The sequence below is a fragment of the Saccopteryx leptura genome, chromosome 4 (assembly GCF_036850995.1).
Source record: "Saccopteryx leptura isolate mSacLep1 chromosome 4, mSacLep1_pri_phased_curated, whole genome shotgun sequence".
Lineage (NCBI taxonomy): Eukaryota > Metazoa > Chordata > Mammalia > Chiroptera > Emballonuridae > Saccopteryx > Saccopteryx leptura.
The window spans coordinates 193,275,413-193,295,255 of NC_089506.1; the positions used below are offsets into that span (position 1 = coordinate 193,275,413).

Consider the following 19,843-nt stretch of genomic DNA (forward strand, 5'->3'; position numbering starts at 1 on the left):
GGGCACATACAGAAACATCAGTTTCTCTCTCCCTCTCCTTTCCTCTCTCTAAAATCAATAAATTTAAAAAAAAAATTCTCAGTTTAACCACCTGACTCATGTGGCGATACAGGCTGAGTGAGGGTCGAGGTGACACTGGGGAGGATGCAGTGGACGCAGCAGGAATAGCTGCAGGCTTTTGGGCAGCAAATGACAATTGTAAGAGCTCACTCTACTGGCTGGAGCACTGTCGACTGAGAGGCTTGGTAGCTCACAGAAGCAGGTACAGCTACAACTGGATAGGAAATGACGAGGGACAGTGGCAAAGGGAGTAAAACAAGGTGGGGAGAGCCCTACACTGGAGTTGCGAAGAGTGTGCCACCCCTTAAGTTTTACCCTTGCTGACTGCTAAGAAGCGAAGGGCCTTTCAAAAATTAAAAGCGCCCTCTGGAACAGATGCTCAGCAAACTGGCATTGCGCGGGAAGGGAAGTGAGTTGAGGCCACCTGCTGGAGGTCAGACAAAGATGCTGCACTGAGCAGGCAGGGCTAGGGTCCCGGTGACCCGCTCATACCGGTTCCGCGATACTCGTACTGCCCAGCCTTCTCTGCCCTCGGCTGCCCTCAGCGCCTTTGCCTTCAGCCCGTAGTAAACGTGGTCGCAGGTTCTTCCGCCGGGGCGTGGGGTCAAGGGTCACGCAAAATGGCGGCGCCCATGGGCTTCTGAAGCGTGAAGCAGAGAATGGCACTGGCGGCGGTGGCTCGTTTGGGGCGCTGGCTGAGCAGGCCGAGGCCCGGGCCGGGGCGGGGGCGAGGGCACTGGACTGCGGCCGGGCGCTCGCGGAGCCGGCGCGAGGTGGCGGAGGCCGAGGCGGACGCGCCCGTATTCCAGTATGTGGGCGAGCGCGCGGCTCGCGTCGACCGCATCTTCGTGTGGGGCTTCAGCTTCTCGGGGGCGCTGGGCGTGCCCTCCTTCGTGCTGCCGGGCTCCGGGTCCCAGCCCCAGCTCCGCGGCGGCTCGAGGCCGCGCCGCAGGATCCAGCCCGTGCCCTACCGCCTGGAGCTGGATCAAAAGGTTCGGGTCACAGCTCCTTCCTTTCTCCTCCCGCCGCACTTGGCCACCTTCGAGAAGTTGGCGACATTGGGTTGTCAAACTTCGGGGAGGACAACCTCCGAGCGGGCAGCAGGCCTGGGAGGAGAAGGCGTTCGGGGCGCTGCCATTCACAGAGTGCCTGAAATAAATGTGTCTGGTGTTGTGGCCGGGTCGTGTCCTTTGCACATCATCCCGGGAGTGGAGGTTGTCACCACAGTTATAGTGAACGAAAGGGACGCTCAGAGAGGTTAAGGGACAGGCCCCAGGTCCCATAGCTTGTAGGTGCACAGACAGTGGGAATCGCACTGGGCCAGGGAGACTCCAGAAGTTCCGGCGTTAGGAAAGGCCACTTCAGAAGGTCAGAGAACGTGTGGGCCGGCTGGAATCTGAACAGCTCGGAAAGGAAACGTGAGCCGTGACAGTGACGGGAGTGAGAGGAAGGGAGAGCGGTCTGAACACACTGGAATGGTTTGCATAGGCCTCTGACTTGACTCAGATTGGGAAAGATCACGGCAAAGGACAGCTTTAGCGGGGCGGTGATCTTGGACGTCAGCCCTCAGCAAAAGTGGATACTTACGGATGGATAGTTGTGGAAATATTGGTAGGTAATGAAAAAGCAGCAGATTTGACCAGTTTGGCTTCTGGCTTCTGTCAAGGATACAAACGATCTTTTCACTGAAAAGGGAAGATCAAGAGAAACAGGGAATTTAAACTCTATGTACATGAAAAGTGGGGTTGTTTACTTCTTACTATTGAGTTGTAAGTTACTAAGGTGTTCTGGCTATAAGCCTTTAATCACATATGATGTGTGCATACATTTTCTGCCAGTTTGTGGCTTTTCTTTTTTTATTAAGAGTGACCTTTGAAGAGCAAAAGTTTTTATTAAGTCCAGTAGCCAGCCATTTGAGTTGATTTCTTTGTGTATGGTGTGAGTAAGGTTTTTGTTTGTTTGTACCTAATTTTCCTAGCTTTATCAGTTGGACAGATTATTCTTTCCTTATTGAATTGTCTTGACACTGTGTTGAAAATCAGTTGTTTCTGAACTCTCAGTTCTGTTCCATTGATCTATATGTCTGTCTTTATGCCAAAATTATACTCTTTTGATAACTGTAGCTTTTTATTCTAATTTTTATTTATTTCAGTGAGAGAGGAAGAGGGGAAAGACAGACAGGAACATCAAGTTGTTCCTGATCAGGGATGGAACTGGCAACCTCTGTGCCTTGGCACGATGCTCTAACCAACGGAGCTATCTGGCCCAGGCGATTACTGTAGCCTTTTTAATAAGTTTTGAAATTGGGAAATGTAAGTGCTCCAACTTTGTTGTTGTTGTTGGTTTTTTTTTTTGTATTTTTCTGAAGCTGGAAACGGGGAGAGACAGTCAGACAGACTCCCGCATGCGCCCGACCGGGACGACCAGAGCCACTCTAGCGCCTGAGGCAGAGGCCAAGGAGCCATCCCCAGCGCCCGGGCCATCTTTGCTCCACTGGAGCCTCGGCTGCAGGAGGGGAAGAGAGAGATGGAGAGGAAGGAGAGGGGGAGGGGTGGAGAAGCAGATGGGCGCTTCTCCTGTGTGCCCTGGCTGGGAATCGAACCAGGGACTTCTGCACTCCAGGCCGACGCTCTACCACTGAGCCAACCGGCCAGGCTGTTGTTGTTTTTATAAATTTGTTTTGGCTCTTGTGGGTCTTTTGCTTTTCTGTATGAATTTTAGGGTTGACTCACCAATTTCTGCCACAATAGTTGTGGGGATATTGATAAGGATTGTGTTGAGTCTGTAGATCTATTTGGACCCAATAGTATCTAACAATTTTCTGCCTTCTCATCTGTGAACAGCTTCCCATTTATTTAGATCTATAATTTCTTTCAACTATGTTTCATAGATTTCAGTATATATACAATTCGTGCACTTCTTTCATTAAATTTATTTCCAAGCAATTTATTCATTTTGGTGCTACTGTGAATAGAACTTACTCTTAATTTAAGTTTTGGGGTGTTCATTGCTAGTATATAGAAATACAATTGGTTTTTATACATTGATCTCCTTATATCTTGTGACCTTGCTGAACCTCTATAGATTTTGTGTATTCCTTTGGATTTTCTACATATAGAATCATGTTGTCTGTGAGTAAACACAGTTTTACATCTTCATTTCCAATTTGAATGCCTTTTATTTCTTTTTCTTGCCTGATCGCACCAGATAGAAACTCAGTACAGTGTTAAATAGAAATAGTGAAATCCAACATCCTTGCCTTCTTTTAAAACTAGCTTTGTTGCCCTGGCCGGTTGGCTCAGCGGTAGAGCGTCGGCCTAGCGTGCGGAGGACCCGGGTTCGATTCCTGGCCAGGGCACACAGGAGAAGCGCCCATTTGCTTCTCCACCCCTCCGCCGCGCTTTCCTCTCTGTCTCTCTCTTCCCCTCCCGCAGCCGAGGCTCCATTGGAGCAAAAGATGGCCCGGGCGCTGGGGATGGCTCTGTGGCCTCTGCCTCAGGCGCTAGAGTGGCTCTGGTCGCAACATGGCGACGCCCAGGATGGGCAGAGCGTCGCCCCCTGGTGGGCAGAGCGTCGCCCCATGGTGGGCGTGCCGGGTGGTTCCCGGTCGGGCGCATGCGGGAGTCTGTCTGACTGTCTCTCCCTGTTTCCAGCTTCAGAAAAATGAAAAAAAAAAAAAAAAAAAAAAAAAAAAACTAGCTTTGTTGATATATAATTTATATAAAATAATTTACTTATTAAAGTATACAGTCATTGGCCTTTGGTTAAAAATTGTTGTAAAGGCCCAGGCCAGTTGACTCAGTGGTAGAATGTCTGCTCGGCGTGTGGAAGTCCTGGGTTCTATTCTTGGCCAGGGCACACAGGAGAAGCGACCATCTGCTTCTCTACCCCTCCCTCTCTCCTTCATCTCTGTCTCTCTTTCCGCCTCCTACAGTCAAGGCACCATTGGAGCAAAGTTGACCCCGGTGCTGAGGATGGCTCCATGGCCTCTGCCTCAGGCGCTAGAATGGCTCTGGTTGTGGAGCAATGCCCCAGATGGGCAGAGCATCACCCCCTGGTGGGCATGCCGGGTGGATCCAGGTTAGGCACATGTGGGAGTCTCTCTGTCTCCCTGCTTCTCACTTCAGAAAAATACACACACAAATTGTTGTAAAAATATTTGCCATATTGTAAATGAGAGGAGGGGAGATAGGCAGATTCCTGTATGTGCTCTGACTGGGATCAACCTGGCCACACCTCTCTGGGGTGGATGCTGTATCAACCAAGCTATTTTTAGAACCTGAGGCCCACGCTTAGACCAAGTGAGCTATCCTCAATGCGTGGGCCAACCCTGGAACCGATTGAGCCACTGGCTGCAGGAGGGGAAGAGGGAGAGAAAGGGGAGAGGGAAGGGGAGAGCACAGATGGTTGCTTTTCTTGTATACCCTGACTGAGATTCAAACCTGGGATGTCCATACACTGGGCCGACACTCTATCCACTGAGGCAACTGGTCAAGGCCCATATTAACAATATTTTAAGTATAATTCATTGACATCAATTATTTCAGTGTGTGCAGCCATTACCACTGTCTATTTCTTTTTTTTTTTTTTTGTCTTTTTCTGAAGCTAGAAATGGGGAGAGACAGTCAGACAGACTCCCTCATGCGCCCAACCGGGATCCACCCGGCACACCCACCAGGGGCGATGCTCTGCCCACCAGGGGGCGATGCTCTGCCCCTCCGGGGCATCGCTCTGCCTCGACCAGAGCCACTCTAGCGCCTGGGGCAGAGGCCAAGGAGCCATCCCCAGCGCCCGGGCCATCTTTGCTCCAATGGAGCTTCGGCTGCGGGAGGGGAAGAGAGAGACAGAGAGGAAGAGGGGGGGGGTGGAGAAGCAAATAGGCGCTTCTCCTATGTGCCCTGGCTGGGAATTGAACCCGGGTCCCCTGCACGCCAGGCCGACGCTCCACCGCTGAGCCAACCGGCCAGGGCCACCACTGTCTATTTCTAAAGCTTTTTCATTGCCTAAACAGAAACTCTGTGACTATTGAGCAATAACTCCCCATTTTCCCCTATTCCCAGTCCCAGGTAACTGGTAATCTATTTTTTGTCTCTGTGAATTTGCCTATTATAGATATTTCATATAAATGAAACAAAAAATATTTTCCTATTGTATCTAACTTATTTTACTTAGAATAATGCCTTTTTTTTTTTTTTTTTTTTTTTTTGGTGAAGGAGAGAGTGAGAGTAAGGGACAGACAGACTGGAAGGGAGAGAGATGAGAAGCATCAACTTGTTTCGGCACTTTAGTTGTTCATTGCTTTCTTCCTCATATGTGTCTTGACCTAGGGGCTTCAGCCGAGCCAGTGACCTCTTGCTCAAGCCAGCGAACTTGGGCTCAAGCCAGTGACCATGGGGTCGTGTCTGTGCTCCCACACTCAAGCTAGCAACCCTGTTTTCAAGCCAGATGAGCCCACAGTCATGGTTTCGAACCTGGGTCCTCAGCGTCCCAGGCCAACACTCTATCCACTGCGCCACCACCTGGTCAGGCTAGCATAATGTCTTCAAGGTTCATCCATGTTGTAGGATGTATCAGAAATTTACTCCTTTTTACCACTAAAATTCCACTGTATGTATAGACCACATTTTGTTTATCCATTCTTCTGTTAGTGGACATTTAGGTTGTTGCTACCATTTGGCTGTTGGAAATATACTGCAAACAACACTGGTGTACAAATATCTGAGTCTCTGTTTTCAATTCTTTTGTGTATACACGTAGGAGTGGAATTGCTGGATCGTATGGTAATTTTATTTTTAACCTTTTGGGTGAGGAACTCCCAAACTGTTTTCCACAGTAGTGCAGCACATTACATTCCCACAATTTTCCTACATTCTAGCTAACACTTAATTTTCATTTTATTTTTTTCAACAGCCAACCTTGTTACCCATTATTTTATATTTTATATTTTTAAAAAATTTATTCAGTTTTTGGAGAGAGAGAGAGAAAGAGAGAGAGAAAAGGAGGGGGAGAAGCAGGAAACATTAATTCTCATATGTGCCTTGACCGTGCAAGCCCAAAGTTTCAAAACAGCAACCTCAGCATTCCAGGTTGATGCTTTATCCACTGCGCCACCACAGGTCAGGCTGTTACCTTTTATTCTTAAAAGTGGTTTTGCTTAATATAAATTTCTTGGTTGATAGTTCTCTTTCTTTCAGCACTTTGAATGTGTCATTTCATTTTGGCCTCCATCGATTCTGATGAGAAATCAGTTACTAATGTTATTGAGGATCTCCCTTATGTGATGTTTCTTGTTACTTCTCTCGCTGATTTCAAGAGTCTTTGTCTTCTGCTTTTGAGAGTTTGATTAGTGTTGATTTGAGAGTGTTTCTAGGTGTGGATGTCTTGAATTTATTTTTTGGAAATCATTTTTCTTCTTGGATTTTAGGTTAATGTTTTCATCATATTTGAAATGCTTTGGGCCATTCTTTTTTTTTTTAAGACTATTTTTTAGAGTAGTTTTAGATTCACACTGTAATCGAGCAGAAGCTACACAGATTTCCCATATATCTCTTGTTCACACAAGCATAGTCTCCCCAGTATCAACCTAACTCTCCCATCTTCAAAACTCCCCTCCCTCATTGGTACATTGTTACAGTTGAACCTGCATTGACATATCACAGTCACCCAAAGTCCATGGTTTACATTGGGTTTCATTTGGTATATATTCTGTGGGTTTGGAAAATGTGTAATGTCATGTATCTATCCATCATTACAGTGCTATAGAGATTATAGTCACTGCCCTAAAAATCCTTTGTGCTCCTACTCATTTCATCTGCCATACCTTATTATTTCTTCAAATACTCACTCTGCCCCTTTCTCTCCTTTCCTCTGGGACTCTATTACGTGTATGATGGAAGCTGTGTATTTTTCTTCATTACTTTTCTGTTTCTCAGACTGGATAATCTCAATTGACCAGTTTTCTCAATCTCAATCTTCAAGTTTTCCTGCTCAAATCTGATAGGAGCTTATCTAGTGAATTTTTAATTTCAGTTTCTGTACTTTTCAACCTCATAATTTCTATTTGGTTCTTTTTTATAATTTCTGTCTCTTTATTGATATTCTCTGTTTGGTGGGACATTGCTTTCACATGTGGTTTCTTTTAGTTCTTAGAATGTATTTAAAATAGTTGACTTGAAAGTCTTTGTCTTAAGTGTAACATCTGGGCTTCCTTAGAAACAGTTTCTTGTTGACTGCTTTAATTCCCCTCTTGTGTATGGGCTATAATTTATTATTCTTTCCATCACTTGTGTTTTTTCTTGTTGAAAACTGGACATTAAAATTGATACAAGGTGGCAACCCTGGAAATAAAGGATTCCCACCTCCCCAGGGTTTGTTGTTGTTGCTGTTTGTTGTATAGTGACTTCTTTGAACTAATTTGGTAAAGTTTACATTCTTTGTCATGTGTGGCCACATGGAAAACCAGTAATTGGACAGAGATTTCCTTAATTGCCTGTAAACAATAAATCTCTCCATCTTTGCTAAGGGGTCAGGCCAAATAAAGACAACCTTGCAAGTGGAGCCTTCCAGGGAACCACCAAATAGTTCAAATGAGAATTGTCTGGGAATGGGGCTTTGATGTCCCATTAGAATTCTGCCACTCTCAGTGGCTCCCAGATTGCTAATTTTCAACGTGTTGGTAAACTGTTACCGTATTCCCCCAAGTATAAGACGCACCTTAATTTTGGGACCCGAAATTTGAAAAAAAAAATGTACTGCATAAAATCTGTTTTACTTTTTATTTTTTTAAAGATAAATTTTAGCCTGACCTCTGGTGGCGCAGTGGATAAAGTGTCGACCTGGGAGTACTGAGGTCGCCGGTTCAAAACCCTGCACTTGTCTGGTCAAGGCATATATGGGGAGTTGATGGTTCCTGCTCCTCCCTCCTCTCTCTCTCTCTCTCTCTCTCCTCTAAAAATGAATAAATAAAATAAATAAAAAAAGATAAATTTTATTTTTTAAAATGTTTATTTCATTGATTTTTTTTTTTTTTTTAGAGAGGAAGGGAGAGAGGGAGAGAGAGACAGGAACATATGTTCCTGTATGTGCCCTGACCGGAGATCGAACCAGCAACCTCTCTGCTTTGGGACGATGCTTCAACCAACCGAGCCATTCAGCCAGGGCTCAAGTTTTATTCATCATAAAATTCGTACAACTCCTCATCACTGTCAAAATCCCATCCATTAGTTTGTCCTCATCTGTGTCTGATGACAAATCACTGTCTTCAACAATGAGCCCAAAAACAAGTGTGAGAAAGCAGGAAATGCAAGTAAAAAAATCTTCAGCCACTGTATAAGAGGCACCCAGTTTTTAGACCCTAAATTTTTCAAAAAAAGGTGCACCTTATACATGGGGAAATACGGTAGTTTTCAAGGCTATGCAGGGCTGTGGAGAGGTAAATGGGAATACTGTAGGGCAAGTGAAAACACCACAAATCTTGCTGTTCTTGCTGAGATTCAGCTGCTCTTCTTGAGTAAACACTCTCCAGATTGCTCTAAGCCTGTGGTAGTCAACCTGGTCCCTACCGCCCACTAGTGGGCATTCCAGCTTTCATGGTGGGCGGTAGCAGAGCAACCAAAGTATAAATAAAAAGATAGATTTAACTATAGTAAGTTGTTTTATAAAGATTTATTCTGCCAAACAGCGAAAATCCGACATAAAGTACTTGGTAAGTAATTATTATTATATGCTTTAACTTGCTGTAACTCTGCTTTATAAATTTTATAAAGTAAAGTTACTTCCCTACTTTATAAATCACCATTACTGTGGAACCGGTGGGCAGTTAGAAAATTTTACTACTAACAGAGATACAAAAGTGGGTGGTAGGTATAAAAAGGTTGACTACCCCTGCTAAGCCTTTGGTAAATTTCTAGAGTCCTGAAAAGTTGATCTTGGTAATATTTGCTATTGCTCGTTGCTCCACTATTTTCACTGATGTTACTTATTACTCCATCCATGTCCTTGTAATGTAATTATTGATATGGTGGATTACATCTGTCATTTTTCTCTCTGTCTCTATGTCTTTTTTTATTCCTTTGTTCTTTTACTGCCTTCATATGTTAAATAGACATTTCAGATTTTTTTTACCTATTAATTTTAGAGAGGAAAGGGGAGAGAAAGAGAGAGAAAGAAAGAAAGAAAGAGACAGAGAAGAAGGGAGGGAGGGAAAGGAAGGAAGAAAGATAGATACAAAGGTAGATGCGAAGATAGATAGATAGGAAGATAGGAAGGAAGATCAGTCTGTTCTGTGTGTGCCCTGACTGGGGATTGAACTCACACCTTTACATACTTGGACGATGCTCTGATTAATAGAGCTATCTGGCCAGGGCTAAATTTTTCTAGTGAACCTTTTTATTTCCTTTACTGGGTGTTTTGCTTTATATTTTGAATTCTTTTACTATATTTTTTGAGTTCCTTTTTTAGTGGTGGCTCTTGGGATTATATTATGTGTCTTAATTTATCACAGTCTACTTCAGGTTAGTAGTGACCTAATTCTGAAAAACTGTAACAACTTTGTTCCAGCATAGCTTCATTTCCTCCTCTTTCCTTTATGTGGTTACTGTGATATATATTACATCTATCTATCTATCTATCTATATATATTTTTTAGAGAGGGACAGAGGGAGGAAGGGAAAATAGGGATTCTTTTATTTATTTATTTATTACAGAGACATCATCCCCTCCCCCACCCCCTCCTCTGGTATATATATAGGTATATATATATATCTTTACGAATAGTAGATACTTCAGATTTTCAGGTAGATACCCAGACCAGGGATTGCTAGGACATATGGAAGCTCTAGTCTTAATTTTTTTGAGGATCCTCCATACTGTTTTCCATAGTGGCTGCACTAATTTAAATTTACATTCCCAGCAACTGCGTGTGATGGTTCCCTTTTCTATCTTTTCCAACAATTGTTATTTCTTGTCTTAAAGGTACTAGCTATTCTAACAGTTGTGAAGTGGTATTTCATTGTGATTTTTATTTTCCTTATAATTAGTGATGTTGAACATATTTTCATGTATCTGTTGGCTATCTGTCTTCCTTAGAGAAGTGTCTCTTCAGGCCCTCTGATCGTTTTTTTTTTTTTTTTTTTTTTCATTTTTCTGAAGCTGGAAACGGGGAGAGACAGTCAGACAGACTCCCGCATGCGCCCGACCGGGATCCACCCGGCACGCCCACCATGGGGCGACGCTCTGCCCACCAGGGGGCGATGCTCTGCCCATCCTGGGCGTCGCCATATTGCGACCAGAGCCACTCTAGCGCCTGGGGCAGAGGCCACAGAGCCATCCCCAGCGCCCGGGCCATCTTTGCTCCAATGGAGCCTTGGCTGCGGGAGGGGAAGAGAGAGACAGAGAGGAAAGTGCGGCGGAGGGGTGGAGAAGCAAATGGGCGCTTCTCCTGTGTGCCCTGGCCGGGAATCGAACCCGGGTCCTCCGCACGCTAGGCCGACGCTCTACCGCTGAGCCAACCGGCCAGGGCCTCTGATCGTTTTTGAATTAGATTGTTTGTTCTTTGTTGTTGAGCAGTATGAGTTCTTTATGTATTTTGGATATTACCTCCTTATTGGAAGTATCATTTGTAATTTTTTTCTATTCATTCAGTTGCCATTTAATTTTGTTGGTGATTTCTTTTGCTGGCAAAAAGCTTTAGTTTGATGTAGTCCCATTCATTTATTTTTTTCTTTTACTTTCTATACCTTTCTTTGGGGTCAAGTTCACAAAAAAACAAACAAACAAAAAACAAAAAGAAAACCCTGAGACCATAGTTTATAAGTATAGTAACTGTGTTTTCTTTATGTACTTTTTTTGTTTCAGGTCTTCTATTCACATTTTTAATCCATTTTGAGTTCATTTTTGTGTATGGTGTCAGCAGTCTAGTTTTATTCTTTTGCATGTAGCTTCCCAGTTTTCCTAATGCCATTTATTAAAGAGACTTCCCTTTCTCCATTGTATGTTTTTGGCTCTGCCATTAATTCTTTAAAAATTTTCTTTTTGCCTTTTTTTTTTTTTTTTTTTTGCTTTTGCTCTTTGAGACTACCATTACATAAATGTTGATACACTTGTTTTGTTACAGGTCTTTGAGGTGCTGTTCATTTAAAAAAAATTTTTTCTGTTCTTTAGAATGAATAATTTATACTGATATTTCTTCAAGTTAATTTTCTTCTGCCATTTCAAATCAATCTACTGTTGAGCCTATAGAGTGAATTCTTTCTTTTGGTTATTCTACTTTACAACTCTAGAATTTCCAGTTAGATTTTTAATGTATTTATTTCTCTATTCAGCTTCCATATTTGTTGAGTCATTGTTATCATATTTTCCTTTAATTCTTTAAACACATTAAAAAAAATTCTTTGAGCAATAATAGTTCATTAAAATCTGACAAATTTAACATCTGGGTCCACTTTGTGTCCATTTCTACTTTTCCCCCGTCAGCATGGGTCACATTTTTTGTTTCTTTGCATGTCTTATACTTTTTTGTTAAAACTGGACTTTTTGTTTTTTTTTTTTTTTTTTTTTTTTTTTTTTTTTTTTTTTTTTAAATTTTTTTTTAATTTTATTTATTCATTTTTAGAGAGGACAGAGACAGAGAGGGAGAGAGAGGAGAGAGAAACAGAGAGAGAGAAGGGGGGAGGAGCTGGAAGCATCAACTTCCATATGTGCCTTGACCAGGCAAGCCCAGGGTTTCGAACCGGCGACCTCAGCATTTCCAGGTCGATGCTTTATCCACTGCGCCACCACAGGTCAGGCCAAAACTGGACTTTTTGATGATAATATATGCACTCTAGAATTAGATAGCTTCTGCATATTAGCTCTGTGACTGTTAGGCAAGTTCATCTAACTTCTGTCAAAAGGAATTGTTTGTCAACTGATTGTTGTTGGCACCAATTCAACACCAACAGGCATCCCGAATCTGGGGTGCAGTGAAGATGGAAACTTGCTTCAGTGCAAATAGTGATACAGCATGGCTGTGTAAATAGCACTGCTGTGAAACAGCTCAGTGATGCTATAGCATAGCTGTGAAAATAGCATGGCTGTGAGGCTGTGCTTGGGCCAGTTCCTTATTCAGCTAGGCAGCTCTGCTCTGGTGTGACATCTTATGTGTTTCAGCTCTGTTCTGATGAGACATCTTCAGTGTTTCAGCTCTAGCTGGGGAAACACAGTCTAACCAGTCTTCCCTGGAAAGTGTGCTTGTTGTGCCAGAGGGGAGCTGGCTTATGTGAACAGGTATCCCTGCCCTGGTCCCTGATTGGTCTGTCTTCATGCAAATGAGGACTCCCAAGTCCTTGCAGTTTGATTGGCCCAAAAGGCACTGTCCTGATTGGTCAGTATAGAGCTGCTCTGATTGGTCAGATTTATGCAGCTTTGATTGGATGGGGAAAGCCTCACTCCTGCTTGGCTAAAATAGGGTTTCAGGAAACCTTTGTAAGGGCTGGCTCAGGTGGCAGAAATAGGATGCAGGCAGGCAGTTCAGTGTAGGCTTCTCCCTGAAGTACAGTTTATGTGAGAGGCCCCTATGTAGAAATGGCTCTATTTTTTAAAATGTGAACCCATTTAGCCATGAAGAGTCCTTTTAGCAGGTGTCCTCCTCTCACCCCCCCCCCCCCCCAGGGTTCACATTTGATTTTCTCATCTACCAAATACTGCTACCAGTACTAATAATAACAACAGTAAGTACATAAGTCAGTTACTATTTACTCTAAGGGCTTTAGCTGTACTAATTTAGTCTTCACAACAACCCCTTGAGAGAGATAGCTTTTTTTTTATTTTAATTTTTAATTTATTGTGTTGACATGGTTGAGAGAGTACTTATTATCTCCACTTTACAGAGAGGGAATCAGATACAGAGGGGTTAAACAATCTCTTTCAGGTCACACAACTGGTAAGGGGTGGAGCCAATAATCAAACTAAGGCAGTCTTCAACTTAACTACTATGCTAGACTGTGTCTGGGTGAGAGGGGGTACCTATTTTGTGGGGTAATTGTAAAGATCAAATGAGATAATACATACCAAACCAATACATAGTAAATGTGTAAATGTTAGATGCTATCTTAATAGTATGTGTTATTGGATGGGGGAAATGACCTGTCAAATTGCTAAAAAAACCCAAAACAGTGTGACAAATTAGTTAATGCCTTATCCAAACTTTTTTTCAGATTTCATCAGCTGCTTGTGGCTATGGGTTCACTTTGCTGTCCTCTAAAACCAAGGATGTTACAAAAGTTTGGGGTATGGGACTCAACAAAGATTCTCAGCTTGGATTTCATAGGAGCCGGAAGGATAAAAGTAAGCGTTCTCACCGTGGCTTCTCTCTGCTGTGATTTGTCTGAGAATGCCCTTTGGATTTTCATGAGTGTGATTACATAAACCAAAGCATAACAACAAAATAGATGGCGTCTTAAAGGGATGTTGTGTGAAATCACTTGGACTAGGTTGTTTTTCATCCTATTTAGTAATAATATTGAACCTTCAGGCACAAAGGCATTGCTGATAAGTAAAGATGTGCCCTGGCTGGTTGGCTTAGCAGTAGAGCATCAACCTGGCGTATGGAAGTCCCGGGTTCAATTCCCAGTCAGGGCACACAGGAGAAGCGCCCATCTGCTTCTGCACCCTTCCCCCTCTCCTTTCTCTCTCTCTCTCTTCCCCTCCCACAGCCAAGGCTCCGTAGGAGCCAAGTTGGCCCGGGCGCTGAGGATGGCTCCATGGCCTCTGCCTCAGGTGCTAGAATAGCTCCAGCTGCAATGGAGCAATGCCCCAGATGGGCAGAGCATTGTCCCCTATCGGGCGTATGCAGGAGTCTGTCTGACTGCCTCCTAGTTTATAACTTCAGAAAAATACAAAAAAAAAAAAAAGATAAGAGATGACCTCAAAGAGATGACTTTTCTTTCCTAGCTTGGAGATACCAGTAGCTTGAAATACTCTACAGTACCTAGGCTATGGTCTGGGGAAGAATTCAATAAAATCCTTAAGATGGAGGCTTTATTCTAGTTGTTTGAAACTTGGATTATAAAATTGTGAGACATAATTTATAGTGACATTTTAAAAAGTAGACAGTAGCCACACAGTATTTTAAGAACAATAAGAGACATGTTTTAAACTAAAGGAGAAACCTAGCCATACATACCAGAACAGACCTTTCTTTTTCTTTTTTCTTTTTTTTGTTCATATACAAATATATTATTTTTATTTTGATTATATTTTGCTTTCTGCTTTTTTTCCCCACTTAATTTTATATTAGCATTCTTTTTTTTAAAAATTAATTTATTTTTTTTATTTTTCTGAAGCTGGAAATGGGGAGAGACAGTCAGACAGACTCCCGCATGCGCCCAACTGGGATCCACCTGGCACGCCCACCAGGGGGCGATGCTCTGCCCCTCCGGGGCGTCACTCTGTTGTGACCAGAGCCACTCTAGCTCCCGGGGCAGAGGCCAAGGAGCCATCCCCAGCGCCCGGGCCATCTTTGCTCCAATGGAGCCTCGCTGCGGGAGGGGAAGAGAGAGACGGAGGAAGGAGAGGGGGAGGGGTAGAGAAGCAGATGGGCGCTTCTCCTGTGTGCCCTGGCCGGGAATCGAACCTGGGACTCCTGCACGCCAGGCCGATGCTCTACCACTGAGCCAACCGGCCAGGGCTATATTAGCATTCTTTTATAAGGGAATATTGGTTAGTATTTGAAGCCACATTAGCTGTAAGATGCCACATCACATTTTTATACCATTTATTAGGAACAGTTTTAGGTACATGTAAGAATGGACAGTGTACTGTGATGCATTCCATGTTCTGTCATCAGCTTTAGCAGTCATCAACTCATACCATTTTTTTTTTTTTATTCATTGAGGAGGGGAGGCAGAGAAAGACTCTCGTATATGCCCTGACCAGGCTCCACCCAGCAAGCCCACTAGAGGGCAATGCTGCCCATCTGGGGTGTTGCTCTGTTGCTCAGCAACTGAACTCCTCTTAGCGCCTGAGGTAGAGGCCATGTTACCATCCTCAGCACCTGGGACCAACCCACTGTAATGGAGCCATGGCTGCAGGAGAGAGAGAGAGAGAGAGAGAGAGAGAGAGAGAGAGAGGGAAGAGCAAGAGAGGGAGGGGTGGAGAAGCAGATGTGCACTTCTCCTGTGTGCTCAGACTGGGAATCAAACCAGGAACATTCATGTGCTGGACTGACACTCTACCACTGAGCTAACCGGCCAGGCCAACTCATGCCAGTTTTGTTTTACTCATTTTCCCCACCTTCCTCTCAATAAACTTGAAGCAAATCCTAACGTTGATTTTATTAATAAATATTTCAGAACATAACCGGAAATGTAAGAACTCTTTAAGAAAAAAGTAAACACAACATTATCACACCTAAAAATAATTAACAATATTATTTCTTAGTATCAAAGATCTAGTCAATGTTCAAATTGCTAATTGTCTCACAAATGTCATTAAATTTTAATTAAATTATTATTTTTTTTAGTGAGAGAGGGAGGGACAGGCAGGGATAGACAGACAAGAAGGGAGAGAGATGAGAAGCATCAACTCATAGTTATGATATCTTAGTTGATACCTTAGTTGTTCACTGATTGCTTTCTCATATGTGCTTTGATGGTGGGGGGGTGGCGCTCCAGCTGAGTCAGTGACTCCGTGCTCAAGCCAGCGACCTTGGGCTCAAGCAAGCGACCTTTGGGCTCAAGCCAGTGACCATGGGGTCAGGTCTGTAATCCCACGCTCAAGACAGTGATCTCAGGGTTTCTAACCTGGGTCTTCAGTGCCCCAGATTGACTCTCTGTCCACTGTGCCACTACCTGGTCAGGTTTAATTTAATTTTATAAACTTATTTGAAGTAAGATCCAGAGTTTGCAGTTGGTTAAGACTTATAAAAGTCTTTTAAGTCTGTTTTAGTCTTTTTTCTTTCATATTTATTTACTAAAGAAATCACATTGTTTATCCTATAGAATTTTCCAGTCTGGGGTTTGCCGAGTGCATCTCCATTTAACATGCACCTTTATATTTCCTGTCAGTTGGTAGTTGGATCTAGAGCCAGGTTCCTTTTAAACGTTAGGTGTTTACAGCTTCCCAGGACCTTCAAGGTCTACAAAGATAGTAATGGGGGATGTGAGTCACGTTTCAGTATTCCAAAGTACTGTATATTTTCAGCTAATAAGGCTGTATAAGCTAATAACATTATCTAGTTTCTTTGATTTTGCCTGGAATCATATCATCTTACTGTGATAGCTAGTTATTCCATAATGATCAAAAGCTCTGTCTGAAAATTGTTAGTCACAAATGAAACAAATGGGCGAGTGTATTATTACAGTAGTAATAATGCCATTTATTTGGTAGGCAAAATCTTTTTAAACATGGGGTTCAAAGGAGAATATAAAGTTGTTATTTAGTGGAGTGTAGGTTGAGGACTGGTACATTTGCAGATTTTCTTAACTCCAGTTTACATTATAAATATTCAAAAGCTTGTCGCTTAAAGTCTACAAGAGGAATTCTTTGCATAGACCAAACTGACTTCTTCAGTAGAATGGTAAAGAACAATACTATTCTTCTTTAGAGTGACTTCTAAAAACCTTTCTCCCTTACTTATTTAAATATTAAAATTTTCTTTTTTGTATAGTTCAGACTCCTAAAGGCGTAGTAGACTAGAGGATGAAAAGTCTGCTTTCTCCCTCTGTCCTCCCAGCCATGTGGTTTTTCTCCCTGAAGACAGTGTGTGTTCTCAGTTTCCAGGCTGTCCTTCCACAGAGATGTAATAATGTACGTGCCAGTAAATGTACCCGTGTATTCTGTTTGCTTCCTTTTAATATAACAGTATTGCTGCTGTTCACTTTACTGAGAAGTTTTAGTGGGTATTGCAGGGAGACAGTGCTTTTATTTTCCTTAAAAATTTGAATGGTATTAAATGACATGCAAAGAGATTTAAGACGTATGCTTTTCCGTAATCAGTGTGTAATGGAGGCAATGGGATACAGTGGGGTAGGGGTGGGGGGCGCTGGGCAGGATCCAATTCTACCTTTGCCGCAGCTTACGCGCCTTGAGTCATTCATTCCGGTATCTGACTGAGGAAAAATGTGGCGGTTGGACAGTGTGACTTCTAATGTTGGAAGCGCAGTGAATCTCAATGAGTGTAATCAACCTGATTGTTTTTGTTTCAGCGAGGGGATACGAGTATGTTTTGGAGCCCTCACCAGTTCCACTGCCTCTGGAAAGACCCCAGAAAACACGGGTGCTGCAGGTCTCCTGCGGCAGAGCCCACTCTCTTGTCCTCACAGACGGCGAAGGAGGTGAATTGACTGTTCAAGATGGACGGAGGAGTGGGGAACCACTTTCTTGCCTGTGACCCTAAGGTGGCTCATTTGATTGAGTCACATCTGTGTGGAGAAGCTGTTGGCCTTCTCTGAGCCAGTAGGATGCTCAAGAGAGCTGTATTGGGCAGACCTTGCTAAATCTTTTGTGCTGTCTGCTCTCTGAGGTTCTTGGACAATCTCAGTATGTAAAATGTGAGAGGGCACACCAGGCAGCGTTACCGAGGCCTCCCACTCCCTCTGCACAGTAACTGGGCTAGGCAGCACGTGCAGATGGCTTTTTCCATTGTTCTGAGGGAAGCCCGTTTGTGAACACTCTTCCAAGGATGGGGGCTTCCAGAGTCCAGACTTCTGGGTAACCCCCACCCTCTCCAGGCCGGCTTGACTGGATTTTTCAAATTTCATTTTCTAGCTAAGTGTTCTTTGTAGGAAAAGGTGAAGATAATGTTTAGGAACTTTAAAAAAATGCTTTTATTTATTAATTTTAGCAAGAGAGGAAGGAAGAAAGAGAGAGACAGGAACATCGATCTGTTCCTGTATGTGCCCTGCCTGGGGATCGAACCTGCTACCTCTGTGCTTTGGGATGACGCTTTACCCAGTTGAGCTATCTGGCCAGGGCGTGTTTAGGAACTTATTCAAGAGGGATTTTTGCATCAAGGGCACCCTAGTGATGGGTTCAAGAAATGGTGTTGCTGAGGCCTCTAGCAGGAGGTGCTTACCTTATGTGAGATGGATTTCTGAGAGGTGGAGCAAGGCCCCGAGGGAAGGGCGGAAAGAACAGGTCGGAGGCGCTGATGCGGCAGGTCCAGACCCCAGTGCGCCTGTAGCTCTGCCTGCACAGGTTGCGAACGGAGAAGGAAACCCAGGGGCAGCTAGGGTGAGTGGTGGGACTAGGACCACTTTTGAGACCCCCTTTTAGTCCTTACATTCTAGGACTCCATGAACCTGAAGATATAACTGGGGGCGTTATTTTTTAGTTTTCAGCATGGGAAACAATTCTTACGGGCAGTGTGGAAGAAAGGTGGTGGAAAATGAAATTTACAGGTAAGTTCCTGAAAGGACTGCTGCTTCCCCCAATTGTGTTCAGCATTAAACAACGTTTCTGAGCGACAGGCTCACGGAGTAGTAAGCAAGGCTCGCCCTGGGTGAGGGGAGCAGTGAGAACTCCCCGGAAAACTGGGGTGGAGCGTTTTGTTGCAGTTCGGGCTCCATGCATTAGCTTGGTGGGAGGGGAGGGCACGTGAGCATTGATTGTGATATGTAGAAGTTCTTTGAATTAGTTTTGTATATTTAACCAAATTGATTAACTTCGAAGATTCCTCTCTGCTTCAGTCCTGTTTATTTAGTCTTTAAAAAAAAACAACCCCATCTAGTTTATCACATTGTGCTGGTGGTTCTAAATACCAGGCCCAATTCTGACAGTGTAGGGAAAGGATTTTGTTTGTTTTGTTTTATTTTCACACCGTGGCCCAATTATGCCTTATATTTGACCTTGAGAATTTGCCTAACAGTTACTCTGTATGTGGGGGGCACAGTTAAGGGTGACAGAACCCCATCGTGCTTACTATGAACATATCTCTTGCTTCTCCCCAAATTGCTACTGGTGTAGTGAAAGTCACAAAGTCCATAGAATGCAGGACTTCGATGGACAGGTGGTCCAGGTAAGAGACAGGGGCCAAAAGCCACTCTTCCTGCTTCCTGGGACACTTTTGAAAGAGGGGGCCAGTTGGGTGGAGTGATGGCAGATTTGGTGGGTGGATTTCCTCCCTCTCTTCCTTCCTTCTTTCCTTCCATCCATCCATTCATCCATCCATCCATCCAGCAGCTCCTGTTTGTGCCCTGATTGGGGAATTGAACCGGCAACCTCCTTGTTCTGGGACGACACTCCAACCAACTGATCTGTCCTGCCAGGGCTTAATTTTTATTGATTTTTAGAGAGACAGAGAGAAGAAGAGAGGAAGAGATAGAGGGGGGAGGGGGAAGAGAAGCATTCATTTGTTGTTCCACTCAGTTGTGCATTCTTTGGCTGCTTCCCGTGTGTGCCCTGACCAGGGATTGAACCCGCAACCTTGTTGTTTCGGGACAATGCTCATAACTGATTGAGCTAACCAGCCAGGTGGTAGGTGGGTTTTCTGTATTAATAAATTATTTTAGTGAAAATTATTGCCTACCTCCTATATAGACCAGGATTTGTAGCAGATCGTCGGTACAGAGTTGAAAAAGGTTTGGGGATAACACTTTAGTGGGAGAGACAGATTGAGAAAACCGCTGTGTGGGGCACTGTGTAAGTTCCAGGCTGGCTTTACCTTGCTTATTTGATTTCCTCCTCTGGTGCAGTGCCTGCACGTGGTCGGCACTTATAATAAATACCTAAATAAGTGAACACTTACAGGAATTGCTGTAGAAGTACCACGAGGGGAGTTGTTAAGTCTGGCAGGGGCAGAATGGAA

General features: G+C 43.7%; 1 protein-coding gene across 1 annotated transcript in view; it reads left to right on the forward strand.

The window, feature by feature from the left end:
* The first annotated feature begins 641 nt into the window (after window positions 1–641).
* RCC1L (RCC1 like) overlaps window positions 642–19,843 on the forward strand; it is a 51,299-nt gene continuing 32,097 nt past the window's right edge. Inside the window, exons 1-5 of the mRNA XM_066382452.1 lie at window positions 642–1,052; window positions 13,254–13,383; window positions 17,244–17,372; window positions 18,371–18,437; window positions 19,003–19,054. Coding sequence (XP_066238549.1) covers window positions 720–1,052; window positions 13,254–13,383; window positions 17,244–17,372; window positions 18,371–18,437; window positions 19,003–19,054 — 711 coding nt within the window. The 5' untranslated portion in view covers window positions 642–719. The remainder of the gene's footprint in view (window positions 1,053–13,253; window positions 13,384–17,243; window positions 17,373–18,370; window positions 18,438–19,002; window positions 19,055–19,843) is intronic.